The sequence below is a fragment of the Lutra lutra genome, chromosome 5 (assembly GCF_902655055.1).
Source record: "Lutra lutra chromosome 5, mLutLut1.2, whole genome shotgun sequence".
In the NCBI taxonomy this organism is placed as follows: Eukaryota; Metazoa; Chordata; class Mammalia; order Carnivora; family Mustelidae; genus Lutra; species Lutra lutra.
In genome coordinates this window covers 67476861-67504228 of record NC_062282.1, presented here as the reverse complement: position 1 = coordinate 67504228, position 27368 = coordinate 67476861, and the positions used below count along the sequence as shown (strand labels likewise).

The 27368-nt window shown below is 41.9% G+C and overlaps 1 protein-coding gene across 7 annotated transcripts; it reads right to left on the bottom strand.

The window, feature by feature from the left end:
• Positions 1–841: 841 nt before the first annotated feature.
• Positions 842–22821, bottom strand: CTXN3 (cortexin 3). 7 transcript variants are annotated; one of them, XR_007127326.1, is made up of 3 exons: positions 11390–11712; positions 2557–3528; positions 842–1053 (listed from the first exon to the last, which is right to left on the bottom strand). XR_007127326.1 is itself a non-coding variant. In XM_047728998.1 (2 exons), the coding sequence occupies exon 2, from the start codon at positions 3427–3429 to the stop codon at positions 3184–3186; it is 246 nt and encodes an 81-aa protein (XP_047584954.1). In that variant the 5' UTR covers positions 3430–3528; positions 22729–22821; the 3' UTR covers positions 1510–3183. The 7 variants fall into 7 exon arrangements, 5 of the variants coding, with proteins under 5 accessions (XP_047584954.1, XP_047584952.1, XP_047584956.1 ...); XR_007127327.1 differs by having other exon boundaries at positions 3132–3528; XM_047728998.1 differs by lacking the exons at positions 842–1053; positions 11390–11712 and adding an exon at positions 22729–22821 and having other exon boundaries at positions 1510–3528.
• Positions 22822–27368: the final 4547 nt, after the last annotated feature.

Below are 27368 nucleotides of genomic sequence, written 5' to 3'. Positions count from 1 at the left end.
TCCCTTCTACACAAACTCCGGCTGTGCCCCAACCATTTTCCCCAGCCAGGCTGCTCTCCTTATGGCACGCTCCACACCCACACCCCTTTTCCTTACTCTATTGTTTTCCCTCCTCTCCTCCTTTGCATATATCCCAAACCTCTCCATCCTGCTAGGTCAAGATATAATTTATTTCATAATAATGACTTCCATTGCAAAAAACTTTCTACCAAACATTTAAACGTGGACCATCGCACCTGAATCATTCTGTCCCAGGAGAGTTCCTTGATTGTTTTGGCCCATGTCCATCACTCCCATGTTCTGTCTCCCATAACATTGGTTCACCAACCCAGGTCCACAGAATCAGCCTCTGGGGATGGATGGCTGTAGCACTCTATATTTTCAACAACCTCCCCTAGAGAAACTGGAATTGGAGTGACCTAAGAAGGCAGAATTTTGACTATGGACACTTACTTTATATTTTTCCATGACCTTCATACATTTTTTACCATGATCATGTATAACTCTTATAAGAACAATTAGTAGGGGTTGGGGGGCACATATATCTTTTAAGGTCACAGATGATTTTGATACCATGGGAGCCATAAGTCCATATTGGTCATTTGAACAAGGATTCAGACACAAGCCTTCTTTCATTTCTTAAGCCTCCCACAAGGTTGAAAGGTACTAAAGAGCAAGAAGTGGCCCTGTGCCAGAAAGGACAGGCTCGAAGCAGGTGCTTCATTAATACCTGAATGGGTTTAAATAGACCCAATAAAATAGGAAAATATTGAATAAGGACACATGGGATGTGGTACATTTCAATAAAAAAAGAAAACTTTTTAATTAGTGGGTTAAAGAAATATGTACTAGTAAAGCAGAAAAAAAATATTCAAGTGACATCACAGACCACGGGATGACGTGTAGCTCAACATCAGTATTTTGCTTTAGATCTAGAAGAAAAGGATCTTCAGAGGCATCAGTAAACTAGCAGCATGTAGATACCACAAGGTGGTTCTCTCCTTTTAATCTGGCTCATCCTTGAAGAGGTGTGTTCCATTATGAAGTCTATAGCTAAAGAAGAAATTTGAGTTATTGGAGAGAGTTAAGAAAAGAACCAAAAGCCCCATACATTGCTGGTGGGAATGTAAAATGACGCAACAACCACTTTGGGAAACAGTCTCTTGCTTCTTCAAAAAGTTAAACGTAGAGTTAAGATATAACCCAGCAAATCCACTTCTAGGAATACACGCAAGAGAACTGAAAATATACAAAGACTTGGAAACAAATGTTCACAGCAATACTCATACTAGCCACTGTATAATGGTGACAGCCAAAAAGCCAACAAAACATGGTACAACCAAATGATGGAATAGTATCTGGCCATGCAAAAGAATGCTACCACATGGATGAACCAACCTTGAAAACATGCCACTTCAAAGAGCCAGACACAAAAGACCACATATTCTGTAATTCCATTTAAATAAAATGTCCAGACTTGGCAAACCCATAGAGACAGAAAGTAGATTCAAGGTTGCCAGGGGCTGGAAAAAAGGGGTTGGGAAATTGCTACTAATGGGTATAGAATTGTAGAATTAGGCAGTGGTGATGGTCATACAATTCTGGAAAAGTACTAAAAGCTGCTGAATTGTACACTTTCAAAGTGTGAATTTTGTGGTATGTGAATTATGTTTCAATAAAGCTTTTATTTATTTTTTTTAATAAAAAGGTCAAGAGGGATGCCTAGCCCACTCAGTTGGAAGAGTGTATAACTCTTGATCTTGGGGTTGTGAGTTCAAGTCCTACATTGGGTGTAGAAGTTATTTTTTAAAAATTAATTAATTTTTAAAAATTTAAAAACGAAGTCAAGGGGAACATGGGGAGATGGGAAAATCCGAACAGGAGGCCCTCCGAAGAATGTTTAAAAAAAAAAAAAAGACAAGGAAACAATTTTACTAAGGGCTGCTTTTTCAGGCATAGTTGACTTTTTGAACTTTTTTAATTAATTAAAAAAATAGGATGGCTAGCTGAGGAGAAAATTAGAAGACAGAGATTATAAATATGGACTCAGGGGCTTAGTTTAGACACAAGGTTTTCCTACCAAGAGAAGTTGGAATAAGAGGTGTTCACAGCTCTCTTTCAGTGGTCTTAAATAGTGCTTAGAATAGGTTGTACGTGTACAGGACAATGTGTGGGAGCCCTTTCTGAAATGGGAGAGGGATGAACTCGATGACCTTGCAGCTTTTTCTGTCTCTCGAACATGGCTCGTCCCCCGCGCTCAGCATCACACGCGGCCACCGAGGCACTCGTCTCAGTGAAACAGGAGAGAAGACACTACCGTTTCTTGAGAAGTTTTATTTGGCTTCTCTATTCTGTCACAAACATACATTCCTCTTAAGACTGTGACAGTCTTCTCTTCTAAACAATTAACTTTTTATTAAACACACACACACACACACACACACAAAAACAACAACTCATAGCTGCACTCACAACCCATTACTTTAATCACTTGCGTCAAGAAAGTCAATTCAGGTTATGTATAGCTACCTCTACACTACTAATTAATATGAATACCTAGAATGTACTTGGCCTGGTGTAGGTTTTGCAAATCTCCGTAAGCCTCTGAATTCAGTTGTACTTGAGAAATAAAATGAGATCGACATCACTCATCTTTTCCAGGGATAGAACCATCTGTGCTAAGCGCCCCCCACCCCCTGGCTTCCCAAGGCTCCCCCAGGTTCACTCAACCCAGTCTCTCTGCCCAGAACCCAGATTCCCATGTAAATAAGCCAACTGAGAGACACAGTCAGAACAAGAAAGCCTCTTCATGGTGCTGTGACCAGATTTGCTTCAGATCCTTTCCATTCTTCAATCTCTGGTTGGGTGGGAGAGGGCTTCATTTTATGGCAAAATTTGTGTCAGTGCTGATGCTCTTGCTTTCACCATCGCACACGTTCAGCAGTATTCATTCACTGAGTCAACATGGAAATCCAAGGCTTCCTATTTTAGGAGAGTGTTATAAACCTTCATCTCCAATATCCTTCAAATGCTTTTAACTGAACAGCATGTTTAATAAATGAGGGAGGTCTAGGACAAGGTGCTGTTAAAACTTAGTTTGTTGAGAACATTGACTAAAGAGAATTTCTTACCAAGACATGCCACACTTCCCCCTTTCAGGAGGGGAATCCTGCCTCCCCTCTGCTAAGCAAGGGCATGGTCAAACTGCCCCTTCTCCAGCCCTTCAAGTCCATCAGCCCAGGTTGAGGTCGGCATGCTCCGATATGGGTCCAGAAGGATCCGGAAGCACCTGACAATGAGGATGCCCAAGAAAATGAACAACAAAATCACAAACACAAATGTGGTTTTTTGCTCCAGAGACATGCTAGAATCTGCTGATGCGTTCTCAAGGGGCACTAGGGGTGAAGGGACAGGCTGTCCTCCATCCATCGTCCAGAGAAGCAGAAGAATGGGCTCTCCCAGTTTCCTTTTCTCCCATCATCAGTCTGCTGAGATCATGGTGGCTGCCCCGTGGAGATGCTGAATTATCTGCAGGAAGAATGAAAGGCAAGGAGAATCATAGAAAATGATTTCTATGCTCACAGTCCTGTTTGTCAGAGAAAACAAGGAATCTCTAAACTTTTTCACCAGACATGCTACATTCTGTGTAACTATGAGAGAGAATATTTTACTCTTGCATGAAATTACCAAACTGTCCTCAGAGCAGGCACCTGGGGCCAGGAGGGCTGGGCGGGAAAGACAACCAAAGTACAGAAGATGAGAAATGCGCAAGGTAATGTTGACCTCGGGGTGTGCTGCCAGCTTGACATCCAAACCGAGTGTCCCCTGCCAAGCCTCTTCCAGATTCCCTCCAATAATATGACTTTCACATCATTCTCATAATGATACCATTGATGGAACATCAGCTATGTGCCAAGACTATAGCTAAACACAACATAGGTTAGCCACTCTACTACAAGCTCCGTGAAAGCGGAGACCTCTAAAACCCCGGTGTGAGGAAACTGAGGCTGGAAAAGGTGCTTAACAGAAAAACTCTCAGGGGTTCTGAGCCCCAGCCTCTGGCCTCCATTTTACCACTCAATGAGTATGGGCCCTTGAAGGGATCACTAAGCCAAAAAATGGAATCAGAAATGCCTATGTATCTCACGGTGCCATAATGAGGATGGATGTCTGCGAAAACACTTAGAAAATATACAAAGAAGAAAAATAAAACTACGAGTTGCTTCTCTTCAGACATGGCTGTGGAAGCCAGGATGCTCCTCCTTTGCTTTCTCTTGCCTAGACCAAGGGAAAAAGAAGGCATCTCAGGTTCCCAGACCATCAAGCTCCTGCTGCTTTTCTTTTTTCTTCAGAAAACAAAGACCAGGTTCAATACTTGACCCAGAGAAGCACCTCAAGAACTGAACTAAGGAGAAGGAATTGATTGGCTGCATTTTTTTCAAAAAAGCCTTACAGTGGCCTCCTACTGCTTGAGACCATTTGATAAAGAGGAAGAGAAGGAAAAAGATAAGTTATCACTATTTCCACTTTACTGGTGGAAAAATTAAGATATTTGGATATTACTGTTTGTCTTTAAGGGCAAGTTGGAGTATACACAAAGGCCATAAAAACTCAAGATGTTGAACTAAATTTATGTGTGAGTCTGTTTATAAGAAAAAATGCATAGGAGAGTACTCAGCTATGGGAATTAACATGGATTCAAAAGAAATTACAGTCAGTGAAAATAAGCAACCAAATAAAAATAGAAATTATGACCTAAAGCTCAAACACAATATTTCTACAGCTAACTTCTAATTGTTGCCTTGAAGTATAGCATTAGTGATCATAATAACAGCTTGCATGTATGTTGACACTTAAAAGTTTATAAAATCACAGTTTAGGACACCGTTTGTAAAGGGATTTACAACCAATGTCTAGAAGGAAAGAGTTACCAATTTGGGGGGGGGGAAGAATATTTTGCAGCTCTGTGACTAAATTTTGTTTAAGGCTGGAATAGTTGCAGTAGATTTGTTTATCATTTATTTTTATTTTGAAGCAAGATCGGGATAAAATTTGATGGTGTTTCTTAAAAATAAGCTCCTTGGGGATATGGAGGATGTTGACAGATTGGATTTGGTTTGGTTTGCTTGCTTTTAAACACCCTCCCAACCTTGTTTTTGTTTTTGTTTTTAAATATATATATAAAGATTTTATTTATTTATTTGACAGACAGTGATCACAAGTAGGCAGAGAAGCAGGCAGAGACGGGGGGGGGGCGGGGGGGAAGCAGGCTTCCCGCTGAGCAGAGAGCCCGATGTGGGGCAGGACCCTGGGATCATGACCTGAGTCCAAGGCAGAGGCTTTAACCCACTGAGCCACCCAGGCGCCCCCCAACCTTGGTTGTTAACTCTTGGCAGATAACTGGGTTGAAGGGAGGGGGCAGGAAAGGGTGGCCAGCAGCAGTCCTTAGTACTTCCTTAGTACTAGTCCCTAGTACCTCCAACAAGGGCCGTTTGCACACCCAAGAGATACCCAAACTAGACTTGTTCATACCGAGTATAAAATTCACCAAGGGCTGGGTCAAAAGAAAGTTGTGCGCTGCTCAAGGAATAAATGCCTAAGCTGTCCTGTCATGTTCCCTTTTGTCCTTCCATGTCCTACTGAGCATCCCATCACTTTGACCCTGCCCTCCCCACAGACTTACTAGGAGTCCCACTCTATGTCCATTTCCCCTCCAGCCCAAATGAGGCCAGAGTCCCTTTCTGTGTCTGTATCTGCTCTTGACACGGCTGAGATAGCTATGCATTTTTTAGGATGTTCTCTACAAAAACATTATATAATCCAGAAAGGAAATAGAGGAAAACGGAAGCCCATTAACTATGTAAGCATACGACATAAAGATTTCTGGATCTGTGAAGTTCATTGAAAACAGTGAGCAACCAGACATAGGACAATTTGAGCCTGCGATGACTCCCTAGCCATAAGCTGGGGGACCCAAGAGAGTGATACCTTCCTTATTCAATCCTTCCCTTCTCACCCCCAGTGCCCACTCGACAAGAGCCATCTTGATGCCCAGGAGCAGTCTTTCCCATCCTTGTCATTCGTCCAAGGCAAAATACCAATTCCTCTTCTCCTAACTCATCATCTCATACTACCTAGACTTCCTCCATCACTCGTGTTTTCGAGCTGGTCCACCATTCATGTGGGGTCTGCAGGCATGGATGACCCTTCCAAGAAGCCCTAGAAGTAACCCAGTCGTCCTGATTCAGGTTATGAACCCCATTTCCCTCTTCCGTTTCCCTGTAAATGATCCTGGAGCCTGGCTTCTTCCCAGGGAAGCCAATCCTTAGAAAGACTTAAAAATCAGTTTTAATTTGCACAGATGCCACCCTGTGCTGATTAAAAGGCAGATGCAAGAATATGGTTAACCCTCTCTGCAGCCTCCTCACAGGTTTTTAGAAGCCCGCTGAAACAGAAACACATATCCTCCAACCCCTTCCTGATACGCCCAACTGATAGGAAAACGGAAAAGAAAGCATTTTGAAAATGCCACAGCTCCTTATAAATCATCAGCCTCTCCCTTCCCAGCATACTGTGATAACCCAGTACCTGTTAAAATAACTTCATTTGGCCAACTCTTCAAACCCTTTTATTAAATTGCAGTCTTTTACCAAGGAGAGTGGCACATTAACACTTAGCAAGGGTTTGTCTGGGAAAACTGCTCTTACTTGAAGGAGGGGAAATGTGGTAGATAGTAAGGGGGCTCATGGGTCTTGCTGGAAATGAGGGGCCACTGGGGTTTGCGGGGAGGAGACATGGGGTGCTGAGGGCCAATGGCCCAGGAGGAGAGAATTCCTGGGGAGGGTGAGGAATGGGAGATACAGTTGAGAAGATCTGGAGATGGTTATAAAGGGATATGGGGATACAGAGACCAAGGAAGAAAAGCCAGGTCTCTCACAGTTTTGCCTGGGATGGATGGAAATCCCTAGAAGAGCCTGCTTGATTTTAAACCCGCCATCAGCTAATCAATAATTTACAAATCTGGAAAGCTCCACAGCACATTTAAGTTAAAGGCAGCATCAGATAGAGGAAGAGGCAGAAAAAGAAAAATAAATGTGATCACTGGACTACCACAGTCCCAAAATATTCAAAGACAGCAAAATTTTTAAAATGTCTGCCTTGGAGTGAAATGTCCCCTTTCTGCAAAAATGATCTTTGTGAAACAGTCACGACGGCTTCTACCTGAATAACGAAATCTTCCTTTTAGGCAAATAGAGAAATCTGGGCAAGTAAATTATTTCAAAGGGTTTCCGACACAATCGTCCTAAGTGGTAATAATAACAAAAGGCGGTTGTGTTAAGTACGAGAGGACCACAGTTTCTCATGGCCCTATTTCAATCCTAATAGTCTTCCCCATCATGTGGCACATGCCTGTCTTCCTGGACCTCCATTTGTGTGGGCTCAGGGCATAATAAAGGCTCATTTTAATACTGGACCAAGGAAAACTGAATTAAAAGATGCCATTCTCAAAAATCTTATAACGCATCCCCAGAGTCAAGCTCCCTGGACTCCGATCGCACAAAGTGTAGAACCTACAAAGCCCAGGGCGAGCAGTTTCTCTCAGCCCTAGTCCCTCTCACTGTCAGCCACGGGCCCCACTTAGAATGATGTATACAGAGGCCTTGCTTTCTTTCCTCATGCTTCCAACATACCACGCCAAGACCCAGCCTTCTCAGCTCAGATCTTACCACTGCTTCCCTCCAGAAAACCTCGGAGCCCCAACGACCAAGGACCCTCACCGGCCACTGAATCCCTCCCGGACCTGAGAGCCCTGTTTCCTGGATGACCAATGAGGTCATATTCCAACCATGGAATTTTTGTAAGATAGGAATTTCTTTTCCTCCTAAGTTCGAACAGGAACACACATCAAATTGCATTTGGCTTGGAGGGCAAGGACCAAGAAGAACAGACTTACGTGGGATGGAGTCTGCAGACACCTGAGGAGGCCGTCCTCACTGGGTCTGCGCAGCAGCTCTACCTAACACGAGCTGTTCCTCAAACCCCTCCAGGTTTCCCACCTCTGAGCTTTTAGTCATAGTGCTCTCTGCCTGATGCCCTCCTCCTCGCTCTACTCCCGCCTGTGGGTTTCACTCCCTCCCTCAGGGTTCGCACCAAGTGCCACCTCCTCAGTGGGGCCTCCGTCTCTCCCTGCACCAGAGGGATGGGGTACTTCCTGCTCTGTTCCTCCGATCCCCCGGGAGCCCTGCACCTGCTTTCTGCCACAGCACCTCTCACAGGACCCTTCTCCACCGGGTGTTCAGCTCCGTCCCCTTACTAAATAGCAAGCTCCTTGAGAAATGCCTGGCCGTTCTGGGGTCACTGCCTTTTTTTTTTTTTTTTTTAAATAGAGGTTGAGTCAAATCTCTGGCGCCTTACAATCTGAGGAACTGAATTTTCAAACTTTGAGGGGTCAGCTGATAGAAAGAAGGGGTAAAAAAGCCCATGTCATCCAGCCAGCCCGGGATGTCAGACCATTGTGTTCGAAATAGATCTTATTTCAAAGAATTGTAGCTAGTCTGAGTCACAGTGACACGTTAATAGTCTCCGATTTCATGATTTGAAAAGCAGTTATGTGGCTTTTTACATTTTCCTGGGCTTCCAGGCTGATGGGTCGAGTCCCATCGAATACAAAAATTAGTGGTGGCCCTGCTGTTCCAGGGCTCAAGCCTTTCTGAGCTCAGGGGCTCTGCTCCTGGGGAAGAGCAACCGTTCCAAATATCCTGAAGCCAGACGCCTTACCTGGAAACCACACATGTCAATATACACCCTCCCCAAGCTTGGATCCTTTGGACATTTCATTTTGTTAGCATCACATTATACAATTTAACAGTAAGGGAAATTATTTTATCTGAAGAAAATAGACCTTAAAGCAGTGACACATTCCTTTTCTTATTTTTAAAGCGACAGCAACAGAATGAGTTTGGTGCCTTTGGCACATGGCTCTGTGGAGCTGCCCACAGGCATTTGGTCCGCCCCCACCCCCCACTTTTGTGGCCAGTAGCTCACAGACACCCTCCCCCCACTCTTCCACAACTGGTTGCAGTGGTCATAGTTAAAACAGATGCAGTGTCTGTGAAGTCCTGCCTAGCACATCGTGAGCGTTCAATAAATCCATGCTGATGAATGAGCGTTTCCTCTGTATACCATTTGTGAGCAAAACAAGTTTCTTTCTAATTTCTCCTATGCAAATAGGCAAACTGGGGAATGGAGATTATAAGTAAACCGCCCCAAATCATAAAAATCAGTTACCAGAAGAGAAGCATTCCCCGAAGGCTGCTGACTCGCAAATTTCTCTCCAGCATGTAGGAAGGAGTAGCAAGCCAGTCATCCCTCAGCAGCTCACGGTGTGCTGGGTGCCGTGAAGCCATCCTGCCTGTATTTTAAGTACCTCTAAACCACTTAAGTGCCACACCCCATTTTTAAAACTTCTAGGCCAGAAACCTCATTATGTGACTTGACATGCTTTCCAAAAGTAGATGCAAAAACAGTGGGTCTGTTGAGCAAGAACACTCACAGGTTTGTAGAGTTTACATTAGCTTATGACGGACAGGACACTCCATCCCACAAAGCCATCCGGTGTATCTTATTTATATTTATCTGGCCGACTCGTGAGGCCACTCTGCAGACTGTACCAGGAAGGGAATTGGCTAGGTGGGCAAGACTGAATTTGCAACGACTAACAGAAACCAAGTTCCTCCAAGTGCCACATTGTTCTGCAACAGTTCTGAAACTGACTGTTGAAATGTTAACATGCCTTTCAATGATTAACGTAATACATATGATGAGAGTGAGACTAAGTAGAATCATCTCTGCTTTTTGAGCTAAACGAAGCCTTGGCTGCATTGCTGTTTGCAAAACTGGAGGCTCTAGAGATAAACTCCACCCTTCCTCCCAACCCTCCCACCCCAAATGTGTAAACATCCCAGTTGACCCTATTATATATCTTCCCCTATAACTGTGAGCCTTCCATAAAACCTACTTTATCATCTAAGGAATCAGATCACTACATAAACAAAAGTTATTACCCATGAATCTTGTAGAACTACTGTGTATGAGCCCAGGGAACAGTAATTTGCATTCCAGGATATATGCACAAGGATGCAAAATATTTCCTATAAATTCGAAGAACTCATGGCCCTCTTGGTGACCAGCCCAGAAATTCAGGTAAAGAGTTCCTGGCTCTTTTTAGGTACTTCATATATTTTAACCAACATATACCTCCTTTTTTTTTTTTTTTTTCTCTCACATAAATACCTAGCAACTTCCATATTTTTCTTTTCTGAATACAGCCCTCTTGATCCAATGCAAAAGCCCTAATGCTTCAGAATTCACAGGATGGCTAAGGGCAGATAGTACTTTGTCCTCCCAACAAAAAGACCCACGGCTACTAGAAAACGCTAAAACAATGGCTTGACACACACGTGAGTGTGGTCAGCTACAAACATCAACAGGCAGGTTCGGAACAGTCACCAGCCCCCACTGCTGCACTGGGAAGTCTGTTCCCTCAGACTGTCACTGCCAAGTCAGCCTGCTTGGGTTTGGGAGTGGACCCTGTTGGTCCTGGCTCGCTAGCTCTGGGTCAGCAGGAGACCTTTCTCTTCAGTCTGAGCCCTACCCTTCTCTTTACTTCTTCCCTGTCTTCACTTTCCTCCCAACACTTGCTAGAAGAGTTTTAAAGGGACTGCAGGGGAAGTCTGCAGCCTTGCTCAGAATATCAGGAAAACCCCACGTGAGTGCCCAGTCGGGAACTGGGGGTCCCAAAAGGCACCATTAGCAAACTGGAACTTTTCTCTTCAAACAATAAAGCTTACTAGTATCCCCAGTTTGCCTTCTCTGTCCTTGCATGTTTCCTAGTGAAAAACAGTGCTTGCTGATACCTCAAAAGGCTGGGGCTGCACTGTGCTGACCACCCAGGGACACCAGGGACAGTCAGCGTTATCATTAGGAGTAGTTAAGTTGTGATCCTTTGTGAACAAATTAAAACATCCCCATAACATTTTGGAAGGTTTGATGTTTCGGATGAATGGAAGAATTACTATAATGGGCAGATAGCTTTCAGGAATAATTTACTGCAGCTTAGCAAAGAAAAGAGCCTGTTTTACTACTCCTTTATCCAGTATCGGTAGCACTGTAAACTTAAGCATGCTTTAAACATCAAGGCATCATTCCATTTCACCCCCTGGTTATTAACTTTACCTAGCAACTGTTTAATCAGACTTCATCTGACATGTAGATTTAAATTCAGAACTTGGATGCAAAAGGCATCTCTGTGATTATCGCTCATGCATACATCGTAAAGTTAGAGAAAAGCATTAATTAGCCCATCAAAGACCCGGTGTCGGTCAAGTACCTGAATCTGGCTGAACAAACACTTGATCCATTTCCCGGTGGAACAGTTACAGGTAGTTATAAGCCTCTTTAGTTTCCATTCTTCCCGACCAGGCTGGGTTGAGGCAGGAGACAGTGGCAGCTGCAAGCAGCTAATGGCACACCCCAGATCTCAAGCCGTTGTTTCAGGCTTAGAAACTTCCCATTAAAACCCCTGAGTTAAAGGAACATCGTCTTTCTGTGTGAGGCATCGTTAGCGGCCAATACGGCTGCTGCTTTGTGGCGAGCCATGATTCTGGTTCTGCCTCAGCAACTCTTCAGAGGATTCTGCTTCAGTGAGTAGAGGCAGTATCCTAGCAGTGTGTCTGAAATCATCTTCAAGAAAGCATTAACATTCGAAAGGAGTACAGGGTGGGGGAACATCACTGGGCATTCCCATATCTTTTCAAAATCAAAGCCATAAATCTACCAATGCTCACTTCTTCCCTATTGATTGTTGACACTATTCCTCTTTGGGGATGTCAATTAGCACCTTGCAGTACCCGGCCTCCATATTGATTATGTTTGTGACCTTCGGGCCAACTTAATTAAGGGGTAGACTTCTAAGGAAGGGCACCAATATAGTATTTGGGAAACCAAGGGAAGGCCCTTTTTCCTAAAAACAAAAACAAAAACAAAATTGACCTCTCAGAAAAGCAGTAATTATGGGAGGCAAAGAGGAAAGAACAATTTTTTAAAAATCACATTTTTACCACCTGTTTGTACATTTGCTAGGCTGTAGGTAGCCAGGTCCAGTGTATCCTTTGGCCAGCCTGCATGACTGTGACCTTGACAGGTACCCCCACCCCACCCAGGCTGTCAGAGACCACTGATGAATAAAGAGAGAACTTCAGTGAGAGAAAGTTGTTCTAATTCTACAAATTCTAGTTACATGGCACAATAGTTGAATTATTTTCCTTGGATAGAATGCCTAAATAAATTTGGAAAATGTTTTAGGATAAAATTTATCTTTTAAAAAAAAAAGTGCTTCTCTGGAAAGAATTCAACACAATCCTTAAGATGGAACATCCTTGTTTTTTGGCAACTCACCACTTTCTTTGTTGAAGTGGAAGCACAGTTAGCAACAACACCCACCCACCAAATGATGGGGTGCACGATATTTAAAGCTCACTCTGACTGTGCCTGTCAGCTTTGCTGTCTCTTCGGCTCTTTCGAGAGGCCGGCCATTACTCAGTAGCTGTAGGGGACTGGGAGAGAGCTCATTGTCTATGAGGAAAATTTCCATCTGCTAGCAACAGACAACAACTCTGGCTAGACCTCAGACCCAAGAAAATGTAAATGCTAAATGTTGTGATCTAATGTCAGAATCAAATGCTTGATATTAGGAGCTAACCTCACTCAAATAGGAAGGTTCTCTCCCCATAGGTTTTCCAGATTTTTAACCGTATTTCCTTTCCAGTGAGCTTCTCTGACTGTATTTTCACACACACACACAAACACACACGCATGCACGCAGAGCAGTGGAACAAATGAAATCCAACAGAGCACTATCGTTCAATACTAACTGGTATCCTTGGTGCTCTTCAGCCCACAGCACTGGTGGAGGCAGCGACCTGTCTCGGTAGTGCCAACAGAGGGTGGCTCAGGGAACATTCTGACCCCACCCGTTCTTATATACTTCTCATTCCATGGGGTGAGAAAGCCCTCTAGTTAGACAGGAGCTGGAGTTACTGTGAGCTCATCCTGCCCATGAGGCCTCCTCAGATATTGTTTTACCCTATAGACTCGTAGAGGTGGAAGGGAACATGAGAGGCTGTGCCTGCCCTTCAGCTCCTCCGCAGGCTGAAGCCGTGCCACAGAGACGAGTGTCTGGCCTATTTTTAAAACTCTCCAGAGAATTAGATTCCATACCCCACTCTGACAACGTCTGTTTAAACTAACCTCTCCGTTGCTTACTTAGTCTCGATGGGATGGCGTATTTCTTTTCATTCTACCCTGGTTGCAAAGTCAGTCAGGAACCACCACACGGTTTTGTGAGAATGCTCTTTCCCCGTGGAAGCTGAACTAGGGAAACCAAAGGATGCTTGGTGAAGATCCCGCAGCCAAGTTTGGGTATTGCTTTTATGAGGTAGTTGTAAGTGAAATGATGGGAGCGAGCCCATCCCCCCACGCACACGTTATATGACTCATGGTGACTTCTGAAACAGTGAATAAGGATTTACGAAATGTTGAGTTCCTTGAACATCTTACAGTAGGTCCTGGTTCTTTAGTCTTTAATACTCTCTTTCTCTTCCTCTGAATTCTCCAAATTTCTGCTTTCTGGTCCAGCTTTAAATCGAGAACCTAGAATGCTCCACAAGGCTGTGCAAAGCTCAGACTCCCATGGATTTGTGGGGAATAGGATGACTCCATGCTATGCCCCTCTTGCACACTCTGATCCCAGGGTTACTCCTGGGTGTTAATTCAGTCTTTGTAGCCACACATCATAAGGCAATAGTACTAGAAATCTATTTTAAGAACTTTCTCTATATTCTAATTTCAAGTCTCACTCTTGAATATTCTCTAGATTACAATTCTTCCCATAACTTCCCATGCTGCATTTTTTCATAAAGTAACAGACAATGAGTATTTTTTTTAAAAGTTGCTTCATGAACCATCAAGCTTTATACCAACATGAAGCTGTTATTAGCATTAGCATTATTGTAGTTCTTTGTCTAATTCTCAAAATCGAATTGATTCTTGATAAAATCTTCAAACTAGAAACCTGGGTTTCTTCTCATGTTCATCTCTAGATTCTTGATAAAAATCTAGTTGCTTCCTTTCTGTCCATTTTTCTTTCACGTAGTCAAGAAACATTCACTAATTTCATTCACTCAGCATCAGATATATATATGTTCCGTGTTGGGTGGGGTAGGATGACAGATACGGGGACATCGGTGTCTGCTTGCGTTTGTTCAGGTTGTCACTGCATAATTCTGGGAGGCTCCCTGGGAAGGACCCAGAGGTGCTCCATGTCTAGCTGCAGTTGGCCAAGCTTCTGGGCAGATGAGCCCCCCTCCACTGTTTTCCACTCCCTCACCTCCTCCCTGCTCAGCCAGCAGACATCTGAATTATGTCCTCATTTCTCTACAGGACTTGATCTCACAAGGTCATCTGTGGCTTCTCATTGTCTCAGGCAAAAAAAAAAATCCCCAAAAAACAAAAAATAAAAACTTGCAGTATTGATCTTCTTTGCTCTTTGTGGCAACTCTGAGACATAGCTGACCACTGTATTTAGGAAAGTGCTAGATAAAAGGACACAAAGTAAGGTGGAGTGGCAGAATTGATATCTCAGCCCTCTTCCCTCTTGGTCTACCCCTCTCCCTGGTGCCCCCTTGGTTCCTCTCCCTCCATAGTCTCTCATTCACCCCTTAGAGGCTCAAGCCATGTTTAACTCATGTAACCACCAGCCACTGTGAAATTAAGGGTGGAAAGACAGGCAGACTTGGATACATATTAATGGGTCCCCCATTTTTAATTCATAAAAAGCAGTGAAAGTCAGTTTATGGGTTATTTCTATGTTTCTGTCTTCTTCGTTTAAAAAAAAATAAATTGATACATAATGTAATATAAAGTTGGGTTTTTTTTTTTTTTAATCAAGATGAGCTCTAGTTGTAATATCCCTCTGATTTGCCAGGTCTACATATAAGTTTATTTATCCACTCAGCTATCTTCACAGGTCAATGAACATTCAAAGCACAAGGGAATAGTAGGGAAGGCTTAATAATATTCACATGAAGCCCATAAATTAGGATCTATATTCAAGCATTATTAAAAGTAAGCAGGTTAAAGTCCAACTGCAAATTGGCAGCCTCCTGGTTTGATTGCTCAATTAGTAGCTGATGAATCTGGAACAGAGTAGTATTTGAAATAAAATGAGAAACAAACAATGCTGCAACCCATTGGAAATGCATTTGGAAGGAAGGAAACACTGATAGAATGTAATATTTGCGAGCAACAAGGCTTGCCCCGTAAAATGAACAAGTTTGTTCATTTTTTCCTTTTAAGTCAAAAACAATAGGGCATCAGGGAAGGAAATGCATCGTGAAAAAGCTGAAGTCCAACCCTGTTCTATTTAGAGACAATATTTGCAAACTTTTAGATATTAATTCTCATTACAGCCTGAAAGTATTAGAACATTACTATGGATTCTTCACTGTTCTAAAGAAATTCATACCGAGAACTAAACAGCCTAGTGGGTGAATTTATTCTTTTTATATGTCTTGTACAATAATAACAATTTTCTTAATGACTTTTAAATACTTAATGCCTTTAAAATGTCATATAAAGTACCGATTAGAGCTTTAGACACACCATCCCTCTCCATTTTTATGCTCTCATTTCGGCACTGTTCTTTCTGTTCAACAGCTGCTCTTTAGAAGGGACCTTTACTGCATGGACACTTTGAGGTTTGAGCAGATTAAAACATTAAGATGATTTAGAAAATGAAATAGAATCGGCCTGAGAATTACTGACCTGTTAGCCTGACTTTCATACCTGACAAAATTCTGGAACTAAAAATCTCACCACTAAAAATCAATTTGAAAACACCCAGAGGAGAAAACTAATCGTACAAAGCAGTTTAAAAAATGCTGGTTTAAAAAAAAAAAAAAAAAAAAAAACTTAGGAAAAACCAATCTCAACTTCTGATATTTCACTTGTGGAAATGATGGGAAGGAGGCTGAAGAATGAAAAAAAAATGGTCATAAACAGAACTTATGATCTATGGTCACTGGGCACAAATTCCAGCTGCCTTAATGCTAGGTCTTATGAATGATGTAATCAACTGCTGCTTGAAAAATCATTTCACTTTACATATATGCCAATATTCCAGTGGGATCAATCAAAAGTTCCAGTCAGGTAGCATATTATTTTAAGAGGCAGACACCAGAGGCACCTGATTGGCTCAGTGGGTTAAATGTTAGATGCTTGATTTTGGCTCAGGTCCTGATCTTGGGGTAATGAGATCAAGCCCCACATCTGGCTCCATGCTGAGAGGGGAGTCTGCCTGAGATTCTCTCTCCCTCTTTCTCTGCCCCTCCCCCTGTTCACGCTCTCTAAATTAATTAATTATATCTTTAGAAAAGAAAGGCAGACATTAAGAATACATCTTTCTCTTCCAAGCCTGCATTTCAAACTTTAATAGCAGCCTACCATCTATAATTTTGCCTGCAAATAGTATCTATTATATATTTATATATAGCATGTGAATAGTCTCCATCATCTGTATATCTATTACATATGATATTGAATTACCTCATGAGCTTGTTAACCATGCAGATTTGCGGGGCCCAGGCTCACTATTTTTAATTCAGTATGGCCAAGAATCTGTATTTTGAGTAAGAAACTTGTATGATGAATGACTGATGTAGGGCATATGAAGCCTATATTTGGAAAATGATAAAGTTAAGTATCTTTTTCCCCTTCTTGATGGGCCGGATTAGGCATTTTATTTTACTTTATTTTATTTATAATTGAAATATAGTTGACAGACAATGGTAGCATTAGTTTCAGGACAATAACATGGTGATTACACAACTATCCTTACCCCAAGATTAGGCATTTTAAGTCCTTGAGGGAAGAGCCTTAAGCTTAAACTTGGAAGTGTTTCAGACCTCTTGGATTAAATCTATGGACCCATCGTTAGAAACATGCATATACTGTACCCTCCTTAGAGAACCTCTGCCTGAGATTTCCATTGAAAATACACACCTCTTCTCTTCCTTTCTCCCCTTCTTATCTCCAATAAAGTGATAGTGAACAGCGACCAGGATAAAAGCCCTTAGTGACGGAGACAGCAGAGTGGAACGAGAGTCAGAGAGGAGCTTGGTCTATTTCTGGGACAGGAAATGAATGGAGGAGGGCTGACTGGTGGCGTGCTCAGACACCCGTGGAGAGGGGAAGCTGCAACTGGGACAGGGTGTCTGCCCGGCAGGGGACACTGAAGTCAGGCAGGAGACGTGGGGCCACAAATAGGAAGAAGTGCCAGGTGTGGGGATAAGGGAGTGTTCCCACTGCCTTCTGGAGCCGTCCAGCCCCTTGTGGGCCTGGAATCCTGGTGTCATTACTGGGAGAGGCAGCCATGAAGATTGACCCAGACTGTCACCTAGGACAGCGGGGTAGGAATAGGGAGTGTCAGCGTTAACAAAACAGACAAGCGTGGGGTCAATTTGTTAATGAGAAAATTACCAGAGAACTAAAGAGCAACCATTAAAATCTGGTTCTGCCTGGGGTGAGACCTGAGAGGTGAGGGTTGCACATGGGAGCGCTACTTGACATTATTAACCTCTCCAAGCAATTTGACTGTTTAACCGTGTGCATGTTGTGCATTTAACTATGTGCGATTTCACTTGCCAAAAACCATCAGAGTAGTATGGGCAAACCATTAAAAAAGAAACAAAACCCTTGCTTGAAACCCAGACGATGAGTCTCATGATAGCATCTTAGGGGCCAGCAGCAAATAGTGGATAATTCTCTGAGGACAAGAGGCTTCCTTGAACACCTTGAAACTCCCCTTGAGGACTGTGGTCTATTCTGCTCATAAGTAAAGCTAATCCTTCTAGATGTTCTTTAGACCTCTTGTGTATACTTCAAATGTGATTTCTTGTAATCACAGGCAATGCAGTAAAATCTAAACTCTTACCCTGGTTTCCCCCTATCATTCAGATGTCATCTATTTTAATACATGTTGTTTATTTATTTATTTAGCTGACTGCTATTCTTTGTTCATTTATATATATTTATACCCCATTAGATTTCAGAAACATTTGAAGAAAGTTATGACATATATGTCATTAGTGGTAGCAGAATATCACTGTTACTATGTATTAATAATTAATTTTTCCCATTGCTGATCTACAAAAGGCTGGATGTACTAGTTCACATTTTGAAAAATAAAATCTTTTTAGAATGGTTGCTTGGTTGAAGCACTAGACACCACATTTAATCTTAAAAAAACTTGTCTTTTATAAACTTTATTTTGCAGGAATGATATATAAACAAATGCAATAATAAGAGGTACAATGTATATTACTAACACCAAGGTGAAAATGCTGTGTGGGTAATTAGTCGAGGTTGAACGCTAATTTGGGAAAATTTTTCAAAGAGCTCTTCATTTTCAATGCTCAGGAACAGCACCTTTAAAATAACCTGAGGCAGAGAAGATACCAACTTTCATTTGCTTCCATCCTCATGAGAATGCCCTTCAGCATGACTTCTAGGAAGGGTCCTTGCTCTGGTTCTCAACATTTCTCTTAATTCAGAAATGGATATGGAGCCAATTGAGAAAAATGAACATTTAGTGTTGCCAATAGCCTAGCAATTGGTGTTGTGTATCATGAATACGGTCAGGGGCTCGGGTCAAATGCCAATACAATATTCAGTGGACTATGGATTACTAATGTATAAGCCAAGAAAAGCTGTGTTTGCAAATGAGAAAAGGATGAAGAAAAATCTCTATCGTTCCCTGCACATGCCCACATTTGTACACCAAGTCACGATGGGAGAGTGGGCCATTTGTCATTAACAGTCACCCCTTCTCTGGTCCTGACTTTGAAAATTAGCCTCTATGATTGGAGTTGAGCTCTTGCTGGCTCCTGGAGCACTGCCTTGATAGGGATGGAATCCATACCTTCTCTGTCTACCTGATTACAGCTCCTTACACCTTTTTTTTTCCCCTTCCAAAATATTTCTCCTTCTGTAGAACCACAACTTTCCCTAAGCCATCTGTTTACATCAAACAACAAATTATCCTTCTCCCATCATGGATGGTCCATTAAAAAACTACCTGGCTCAGGAAACTAAATACGACAAAGAAGAGAATGGAACTTATTTTTGGAACTCCAGTCAACAACTACTCTTTATATATCTTCTTAATATCTAACACCACAAAAGCAACAGTAAAATATTAATTAGAATAATTAAAATAATAATACAATCACAATAACAAAATTCAGCCATCTTGTACCTTTGGTCTCCCTAGACTTTGAACTCTTACAGTGGCAAGATTTTTACCCTTTTATATGTTTTTCTCCAGTGAAAGTAGTATGTGTGTGTGTTTGTGTATGTATATGTGAATTTGTTCTCACTTCCTGATTAGACTGTAAGATACTTGAGAATAAAGAAGGCTGGGCCTCCTATTAATTAATTTATTAATTTATTTTGACTGGGTATGATATTAGCAGAAATAACAAATTTGCCTGCGTATTTCATTCTCTGTTAGAAATTGTCCTAAATAAACATTATAGTTGTATTCTTTCCTACTTGTTTTCTCTTACAACATCATTGTCATACTTTGCCTGCCATATTAAAATAAGTCTAGCCAAGCATAACCATTAATTACTAGCTTCCAACCAGTAATCTGCATTTGTATGAGTCAAGATGGGCCCAATAATGCTGTGATTAAAAAACAAACACATTTTCAGTACCAAAAAAAAAAAAATAACAAAATTTATTTTTTGCTACATGTTCATTATGGGTCACTTGAGGAGACTGCTCCAAAGTGATCATTCTCCTCATTCCAAAACCCAGACCAAGGGGACAGACCCTGTCAGCTATGTAGGTGGAGGGAAAAGAGAGAATGGCAAAGCGTGTCATAGTTCTTATGGCCTCTACAAAGTGGCTTAAATTACATGGACAAAGCAATCTCATGGCCACGTCTGAATGTAATAGGCTAAGAAGTATAATTCTTCCCTAGGGAGGAACATGGAACTCTGTCAAACAGTGACCTTGTCTACCATTACATTTAACTACAGTTTTACCCTTTACATAGTGACTTCCCATAGATCACATGCCCATGATCACCTTTCTCTGGCATACACATGTCACTCTTCTCAGCATCCTTGAGCTTCGCCCAACATTGTCTCCTATCTCTGGTCAGTCATTGCTCCAGGTCCCCCTAACCTCAGTTGGACCTCCTGCTTCAACTTCCTGGCCTCCCCTTTGCTTCTTGTCTCAGCTTGGATCTTGTTGCCTGGGTTCATTTCATTTCTTTAGCCTCTGATCTCTTGGGTCCTCTTTTAGAGTATGTCCTGTCTCCTTTCTAGCTTGGCCCAAGGAGACAGTCCATTTTGCATGTTGCCCTTCCAGTGCAGTCCCAAAGCTATTTGGCTCTTTCGGGAGTGGGCCAAGTCTCAGCCTGACATTTCTAGATCCCCTCCATTCCCAGTGTGTATATTTGGAAATGATTAATAGTTTTAATTTGGTATTTATAGCCTCTTTTTTCCTCCATCCCCAATATGTCAAGTATCATACTGAGTACGTCACAGGGGCCATACCATCCCAAGACACATTACATAATTATTCCAATTTTATAGGTAAACAGACAAGGTTTGGGGAGATGAAGTGATTTGCTCAAGAACACAAAGATCACATTTAAAATATTTTTGCCTACCTCTCTTCTGTATAGCCTCAGATATATGAACACAGCAGTGTTCTATAACTCAAAGTTTGATGGGAGACTCTGGAAAGACATTCATTTCTTAGTGGACAGGGAAAGCGGATGTGGACATATAAGAGACTGCATCCAGTCTGGAGTTTGAACATTAACCCTCTGGTTTGCAGAAATGTCTTGTGCAAACAAGGAGGGAAGGAGGAAAAGAGCATGGGTGTGGGTATGACTGGGAGGTGGGTGGAAGGTGGTGAGCCGGATCTCTACAATAAGGCAACCAACCATTTCTTGGGTTTGAGATCCCTAGAGAAAAGGATCATGATTTGGACCTACCTGCAGTGTTTCAAAAATAACTTTTTTGTTCATCAGAGATTATTTTTGTCTTCCTTGTTCTCCTCTGCCATCTTTTATTGTTCTGTTGTTTTTTCCCTAACTGCACATCCCCGTAAAATCCTTGTAACCGTCCTGACCTTGGTCACACCCTCTCCTGGATGCAGGTAGAATCAGAATTTTAAAACAGCAGCAACATTTCTAATAAGATGGAAGCATTAGTATAGATTACTAGGGACTCCATAAAGCATAAAGATTGTTTAATGGTTCTGCTGCTTCTCTGTCCTCTGAGGAGAACATAAACCTCAGTGCAGTTTCCTCAGTGCAGAAACAAAAAGCTTCTCAGAGCAACCGAAACAAAACAAAACAAAACACCCTCCCCTTATGTCAGTGCTCTTGGTAGTGACCGGCTCATTCACCTTCCTGTGGAGGTTTAAGAGTTTTGAGGCTAATAGGGGTTTTGAAGAGGCCACTGTGTGACAAGACCACTTACCCAACTACCCAGCTGAGTTTGGTGGTCCTTTGCTCCCTGTCCCTACCTCTTACACTGAGACAGCTAAATTTGCTCTCGAGTTCAAATATTTCATGATAGGTGCCCCCCACTGAGTAGAGCCTTGGGTCAGGGGTTGGATGCAGGAATAGACTGTCTAACTTATAAGTCCACAAAACTTACTATAACTTGATTTAAAGAAGACATTTCCATCAATATGTTTCATGTTTGTGTTTAGTATTATAAAAACCATTTCTCTGGGCGCCTGGGTGGCTCAGTCAGTTAGGCGTCTGCCTTCAGCTCAGATCATGATCCCGGGGTCCTGGGATGGAGCCCCCCATCAGGCTCCCTGCTCAGCGGAGAGCCTTCTTCTCCCTCTCCCTCTGTTGCTCCCCTCTGCTCATGCGTGTGCTCGCTCTCTCCTCTCTCTCTCTCTCTCAAATAAATGAATAAAATTTAAAAAAAAATATTCTCAGAACTGTACTCTAATTAGCTTGGAACCAAAAAGACAGCTCCACACTCCATCTCAGGGACGTTTTACTGCAGGAGGTATCAACAAATAAGAGTTCTGTTGGTTTAAGAATATTGAGTTCCTTTATATCAGGGAAAATTTTTTTAGTCTCTGGCTATATATTATAACCAGAATGCAAGCAAGCTGCAGTTCGGAGGGAATCTTATGCAATTCTGGACATGATAACTCATTCAGAGCAGTGCAATCTACCACTGAGAAAAGACAATTGAAAGTTACTGGAAGACTCCTGGGTCCTTTAGGATGGGACCTATGGGAAGTAAAACAGTGCACAGAAGACTGAGATCTGCATTCTTACAGTGGCTATGGGCCGTTACCCTAAGCCAGCTATCCCTGGGTCCTGCTTTGCTCAGCTATTAAATGAAGGAGGTTATAACTAGACCTAAAATGTTATGATTCTAGGTCTATCATATGCACACAAGAAAAATATCACCGCTGTCTTCCCATGCTTAGATGAGCTTCTCAGAGTACTCACCATCCCCTCAGGAGACCTGGAGGGAACCCCAGCTCTTCAATAACTCCACCTTCCCAGGGTAGAATGGTTCTACCTGTATTTCAGGAGGAAAATTAGAAGGAAAATTTCACCTGGAGGATGAGAGAGATTTCTTGAGTGTTCTTGGATGGATAGCAGGGAAAATCAAATCTGCAAGATTGCCTTTGCCTGTTGTGGACAGACACAATAACAACATCCATACACAGTCCTGCCATGACCACTGAAAGCATCAAATATCCAGATGTATTTCCCAAAATCCATATAAGTATCAAAATAGTTCAATGTTGCCTATAAACCAATCAGAGGTAATTATATTGTTATTCTAAAATACTTGAGCTATCTTCTTACTGATAAGTGATGGGAAAGAAAAATTCAGTTCTACAAGCATGTTTTCATAAACACAAAGAAAACTAATTCAGATCCATCATGATTTGAGTAATTGGTTCAATTCAAACTTAGTGGCTGGTAACAGCACTAGCTACATTCCTTTCAAAGGCTACCATTTATAAAATGAAAATAAATTCAGTGGATTTCAAGCAGAAGCATATTCTGGGAAGACCTAAATATAAAGAGTCATTTCAGAGAGTAATTAGAAATCATGATGCTTTCATCAGTACTTTCAATGGAAATTTTCTCATGATGCTTTGCTTGATGAGTTTTTGCCATTAGGATTCGCCCATAAAACAACTAAGGACCTATACTCAAGCATTTTTACCATTTTGAAGTCTGGTCATAGTGAACCATAATGTAATTTCAAGACTATTTCTATTGTCAGCAATTGTCATTTTTGTTGGCTTTTCCAGTTCTCTGGAATTATCTCTTAATTATCTCCAGAAACCACTCCTCCACTATAGTCCATTCCTCAATTAGCTTGGTCCTGTCTCCAAATGACCTTCCATAAAATCCACAATCAGCAAAACCTCAATATAAATAATTCATAGATAAAACTTTGCTTAAAATATTATGCAAATAGATTATAAACATATAAAAGAATGAGTCTAATGGAAGGGCAGGAGTTCATAGTTAACGTCAACATAAGATGTAGAACAATCCAAATAATTGCATTGTCCTGATTCTCTTTCAATTTCCCTGTGCCTGTATTCTTACACACATAAAATGGGGTTAATAATAGTACCTACCTGTCTCTGAGGGTCGTTGTAAGGATTAAGTGAATTAAGTTCACATAAAAGAGCTTAAAATCATTCCTGGCACATAAAATATAGGCTATTACATAAGTACAAGCTCTTATATAATCACAAATATTACTTTCATCTTTTGTCTTCTGATTGCACCAATGATAATAGCACATCTTCCCGTGATAAAGTACATTATAGTTTTTCATTTCAGCATAAAGCCAGCTAATTCAAATGCAAGTATAATTTTAAAACCTACTGCCTACGCTCAAGTTGGAATGGAAACCTTAAAGAAATATTGAGGTCTATTCTGAATCATTAATGTTTAGGTCACAGTTATTTTTTATCAAATCTTCGCTCTGGGCCAAACACTTCAGAGATGCTTCCCATGTAGTAATTTATTTAATCCTCACAAACGAGGTATTGTTGTCATCATTTGGCAGCTGAGACATAAACTGGTTGTAGAACTTGCCCGATATCACACAGGTAGGGGGGATGGGTGAGGGATTCAAACGAGGGCAACTGGCCTCTGGAGGCCATTTGATTATCCTCTATGCTGTTGTGTTTTTTTTTTTAAGATTTATTTATTTATTTGACAGACAGAGATCACAAGGAGGCAGAGAGGCAGGCAGAGAGAGAAGAGGAAGCAGGCTCCCTGCTGAGCAGAGAGCCCAACTCGGGGCTCCATCCCAGGACCCTGGGATCACGACCTGAGCCAAAGGCAGAGGCTTTAACCCACTGAGCCACACAGGTACCCCTATGCTGTTTTTTATATGGATGGAAAATTTCTCATTTCAGTTCCTGAGCTAATAGTTACTTATTGTGCAATCATAGACCAGTCAGTTTTAAGTAATTCTCGGCAGAATTGCCCAAGTTCAGATCCTTACAAGGGGCACGATTTTATTTAGCAGACAAACTTTTATAGAATCTATGTCCTATCCCCCTAATTACACGTAAACCTCCATGAGGAGCCTTATATCCTCCAGAAAGTCGAGTTTGGTCTAAGGCATATAAGAGGCCCTCCATAAATATATGGGCTTATGGGATGATTTCCCCATCTGATTGTAATTCCAGAACTCAGGTCCCATGAGGTGATCTTTCCACTTCTGATTTAGGACTGTTTTCCCCCCTGAAGGTACTTCTCCCCAGCACCGTACATCTGGTCAGTCTGCGCCACGTTCCATAGAGGTCCCCCCTGGCAAGGCTTTGTCTTCATTCTTCTGAGAGTCATCTGCCTCTCTCATACTTTTAAAAACAAAGTTATCACTCAGGCCTTGATGGAAATCTGGAGCTCTCCAGAACACATTAGCTAAAGATGTCAGGTGGAGACATCAAGATCTTCCCAGGAACACTGGGTTGGGCAACACAGGTCAGATCAAGCATTAAAGGACAACTTCCTTGCGGGGATAGAGTGTGCTAAGTTCCTATCTTTAACCTCTGTCCAACAGAGATAACTCAATCTATACATGAAGCTTTCATTAAATTCTATGACACCAAAGTAGCTGTGATATAGAAGCAGCTCAATAATACAAATAATTCTACTCAATAATACAAATTCCAATTCTGCCAGTTCCCAAATTATATACACTTGGGCAATTCACTAATGTTTCCAAACCTCGTTTTTCCCAGATAGAAAATGAGGATGGGTGTGCTAACCTTTCCCATAGGCTATCCAGGAGCATGTTCTTGCACTTTATTTAACTCCTGGGAACATTCAACAGCAGAATATGCCTTTTAAAAGGCTTAGTGCATAAGGCGATAATGAGGAATCAGGATCATCATTCGTGAAAACTCGTCCTTTCTTCCCTTTCTCCCTGATTTTCTCCTCTTCTTTGAGACACTAACCAGTAGACTGGCCTTTCAGAAACTTCACAGAGAAGTGAAGCATTGCAGATGTCCATCTGAAAGCATGTACCCAGCCACATGGTGATTAAGACCTATCAACCAGGGCTGCCTGGGTGGCTCAGTGGGTTGAGCCTCTGCCTTCAGCTCAGGTCATGATCTCAGGGTCCTGGGATCGAGTCCCGCATTGGGCTCTCTGCTAGGTGGGGAGTCTGCTTCCTCCTCTCTCTCTCTCTCTCTACTTGTGATCTCTCTCTGTCAAATAAATAAAATCTTAAAAAAAAAAAAAAGACCTATCAACCAAAAACAACCTGCAATGGGTTTATGCACTGTAAGCATCCTCAGCCTCAAAGATGAGGCACAGTTGACTGCAATATGGCTAAGTAGGTAGAGGGGGAGAGGCTGGGGATTTGGAAGTCAGCTATGTGGGAAAATCTTCGGGAAGCATTGCCTCTCTGCCCATCATTCTTTCAGAGGCAAAACCTGAGGCCGAGAGTCTTCTTCAGCCACTGAACTACCAAGGCTCTCCAAGGGACAGTGGAAAATTCTTCTCCAATTCTGTTAGCAACACACATTTTTTTATATAAAGCAAATGTTTCCTCTCCTGTGGATTCAGTTTTCTTATTCATGGTGGCAAAAGCCATTTCCTTCTGATTCACTCTAATTGTAGAGCCACCTTAGCTTGTATTTGGTTGTGATCGTTAAATACTATTGATAGGGGGGAAAAAAACTCCACAAATATGAGATGTCTTCAAAATATTAAGTACTAATAACTGGTGATGGAAAATGTAACCTCCCCAAGGCAGTTAACTCACTTCCCCTCAGGGCATCACTTTCTTTGTGACAGCATTGAGAGCTCACTATTTTATATCGTAATTCAGAGGTCAGCAAACTTCTCCTAAATGGCCCAAGAGGAAATATTTTCAGCTTTGTGGGAGAGACCATCTGGTGTTTACTATGGAACTCTGTTGGAGCATGAAAGCAACCATAGCTAACGCACAGGCAAATGACTGTGTCTGTGTTCCAATCATACTATTTATAGACACTGAAATTTGGCTTACATGTAATTTTTCATGTGTCAGAAAATGCCATTCTTCATTTGACTTCTCCCCCAATCATTGAAAACTGTAAAACCATCCATAGCTCACCAGGCAGACACAAACAGGGGGGCCAAATCTGACTCCCAGATCATAGGTCCTCTATCACTGTTTTAATTCATTTGTAAGTGCTTTGAAGGCAACAACTATATTTTCCTCAACGAAGTACATGAAAATCAGATGCTTCTAATGTCAGCAATGAGTAGAAATGGTAAGGAGCACATGAAGGTGAGAAGCAAGACAAGGACGGAGAGAGGAAGGAAGAACAGGGGTATAGGTAACTGAAAGGTCACATCCTTAAGAGATGCTCAAATTGAAGGCACCTCTGTGCAAGCATTTCTTGATAAATTATTTGGAAACATTGCCTTTGTTTTTTACTTTTAGAATTCGGGTCACAGTTGAACATGGATTGCTCAGCAGTGCTTCAAGAGGCTGCTGGGGCCTCGCCGTGATTAGCATCAGAACTGAAAAGATGGGCTATGAGCCATGATTGTTAATGGAAGCAACAGCTTTGTACCATTATCATTCTGCATGACAGGCAGAGAGAAAACAAATCCAGATAGAAAGAAATCTCAAGACTGTTTATGTGCCTTGACTAGCCTTAGTGTTGAAGAGCGTTTTCAGAATAATTCAAATAAGGCTCTCTCTCTTTGAACCTAG

Coding starts and splice junctions, on each gene's coding strand:
- CTXN3 (XM_047728998.1), bottom strand. CDS start 3,429: ATGGATGGAGGACAGCCTGTCCCTTCACCCCTAGTGCCCCTTGAGAAC.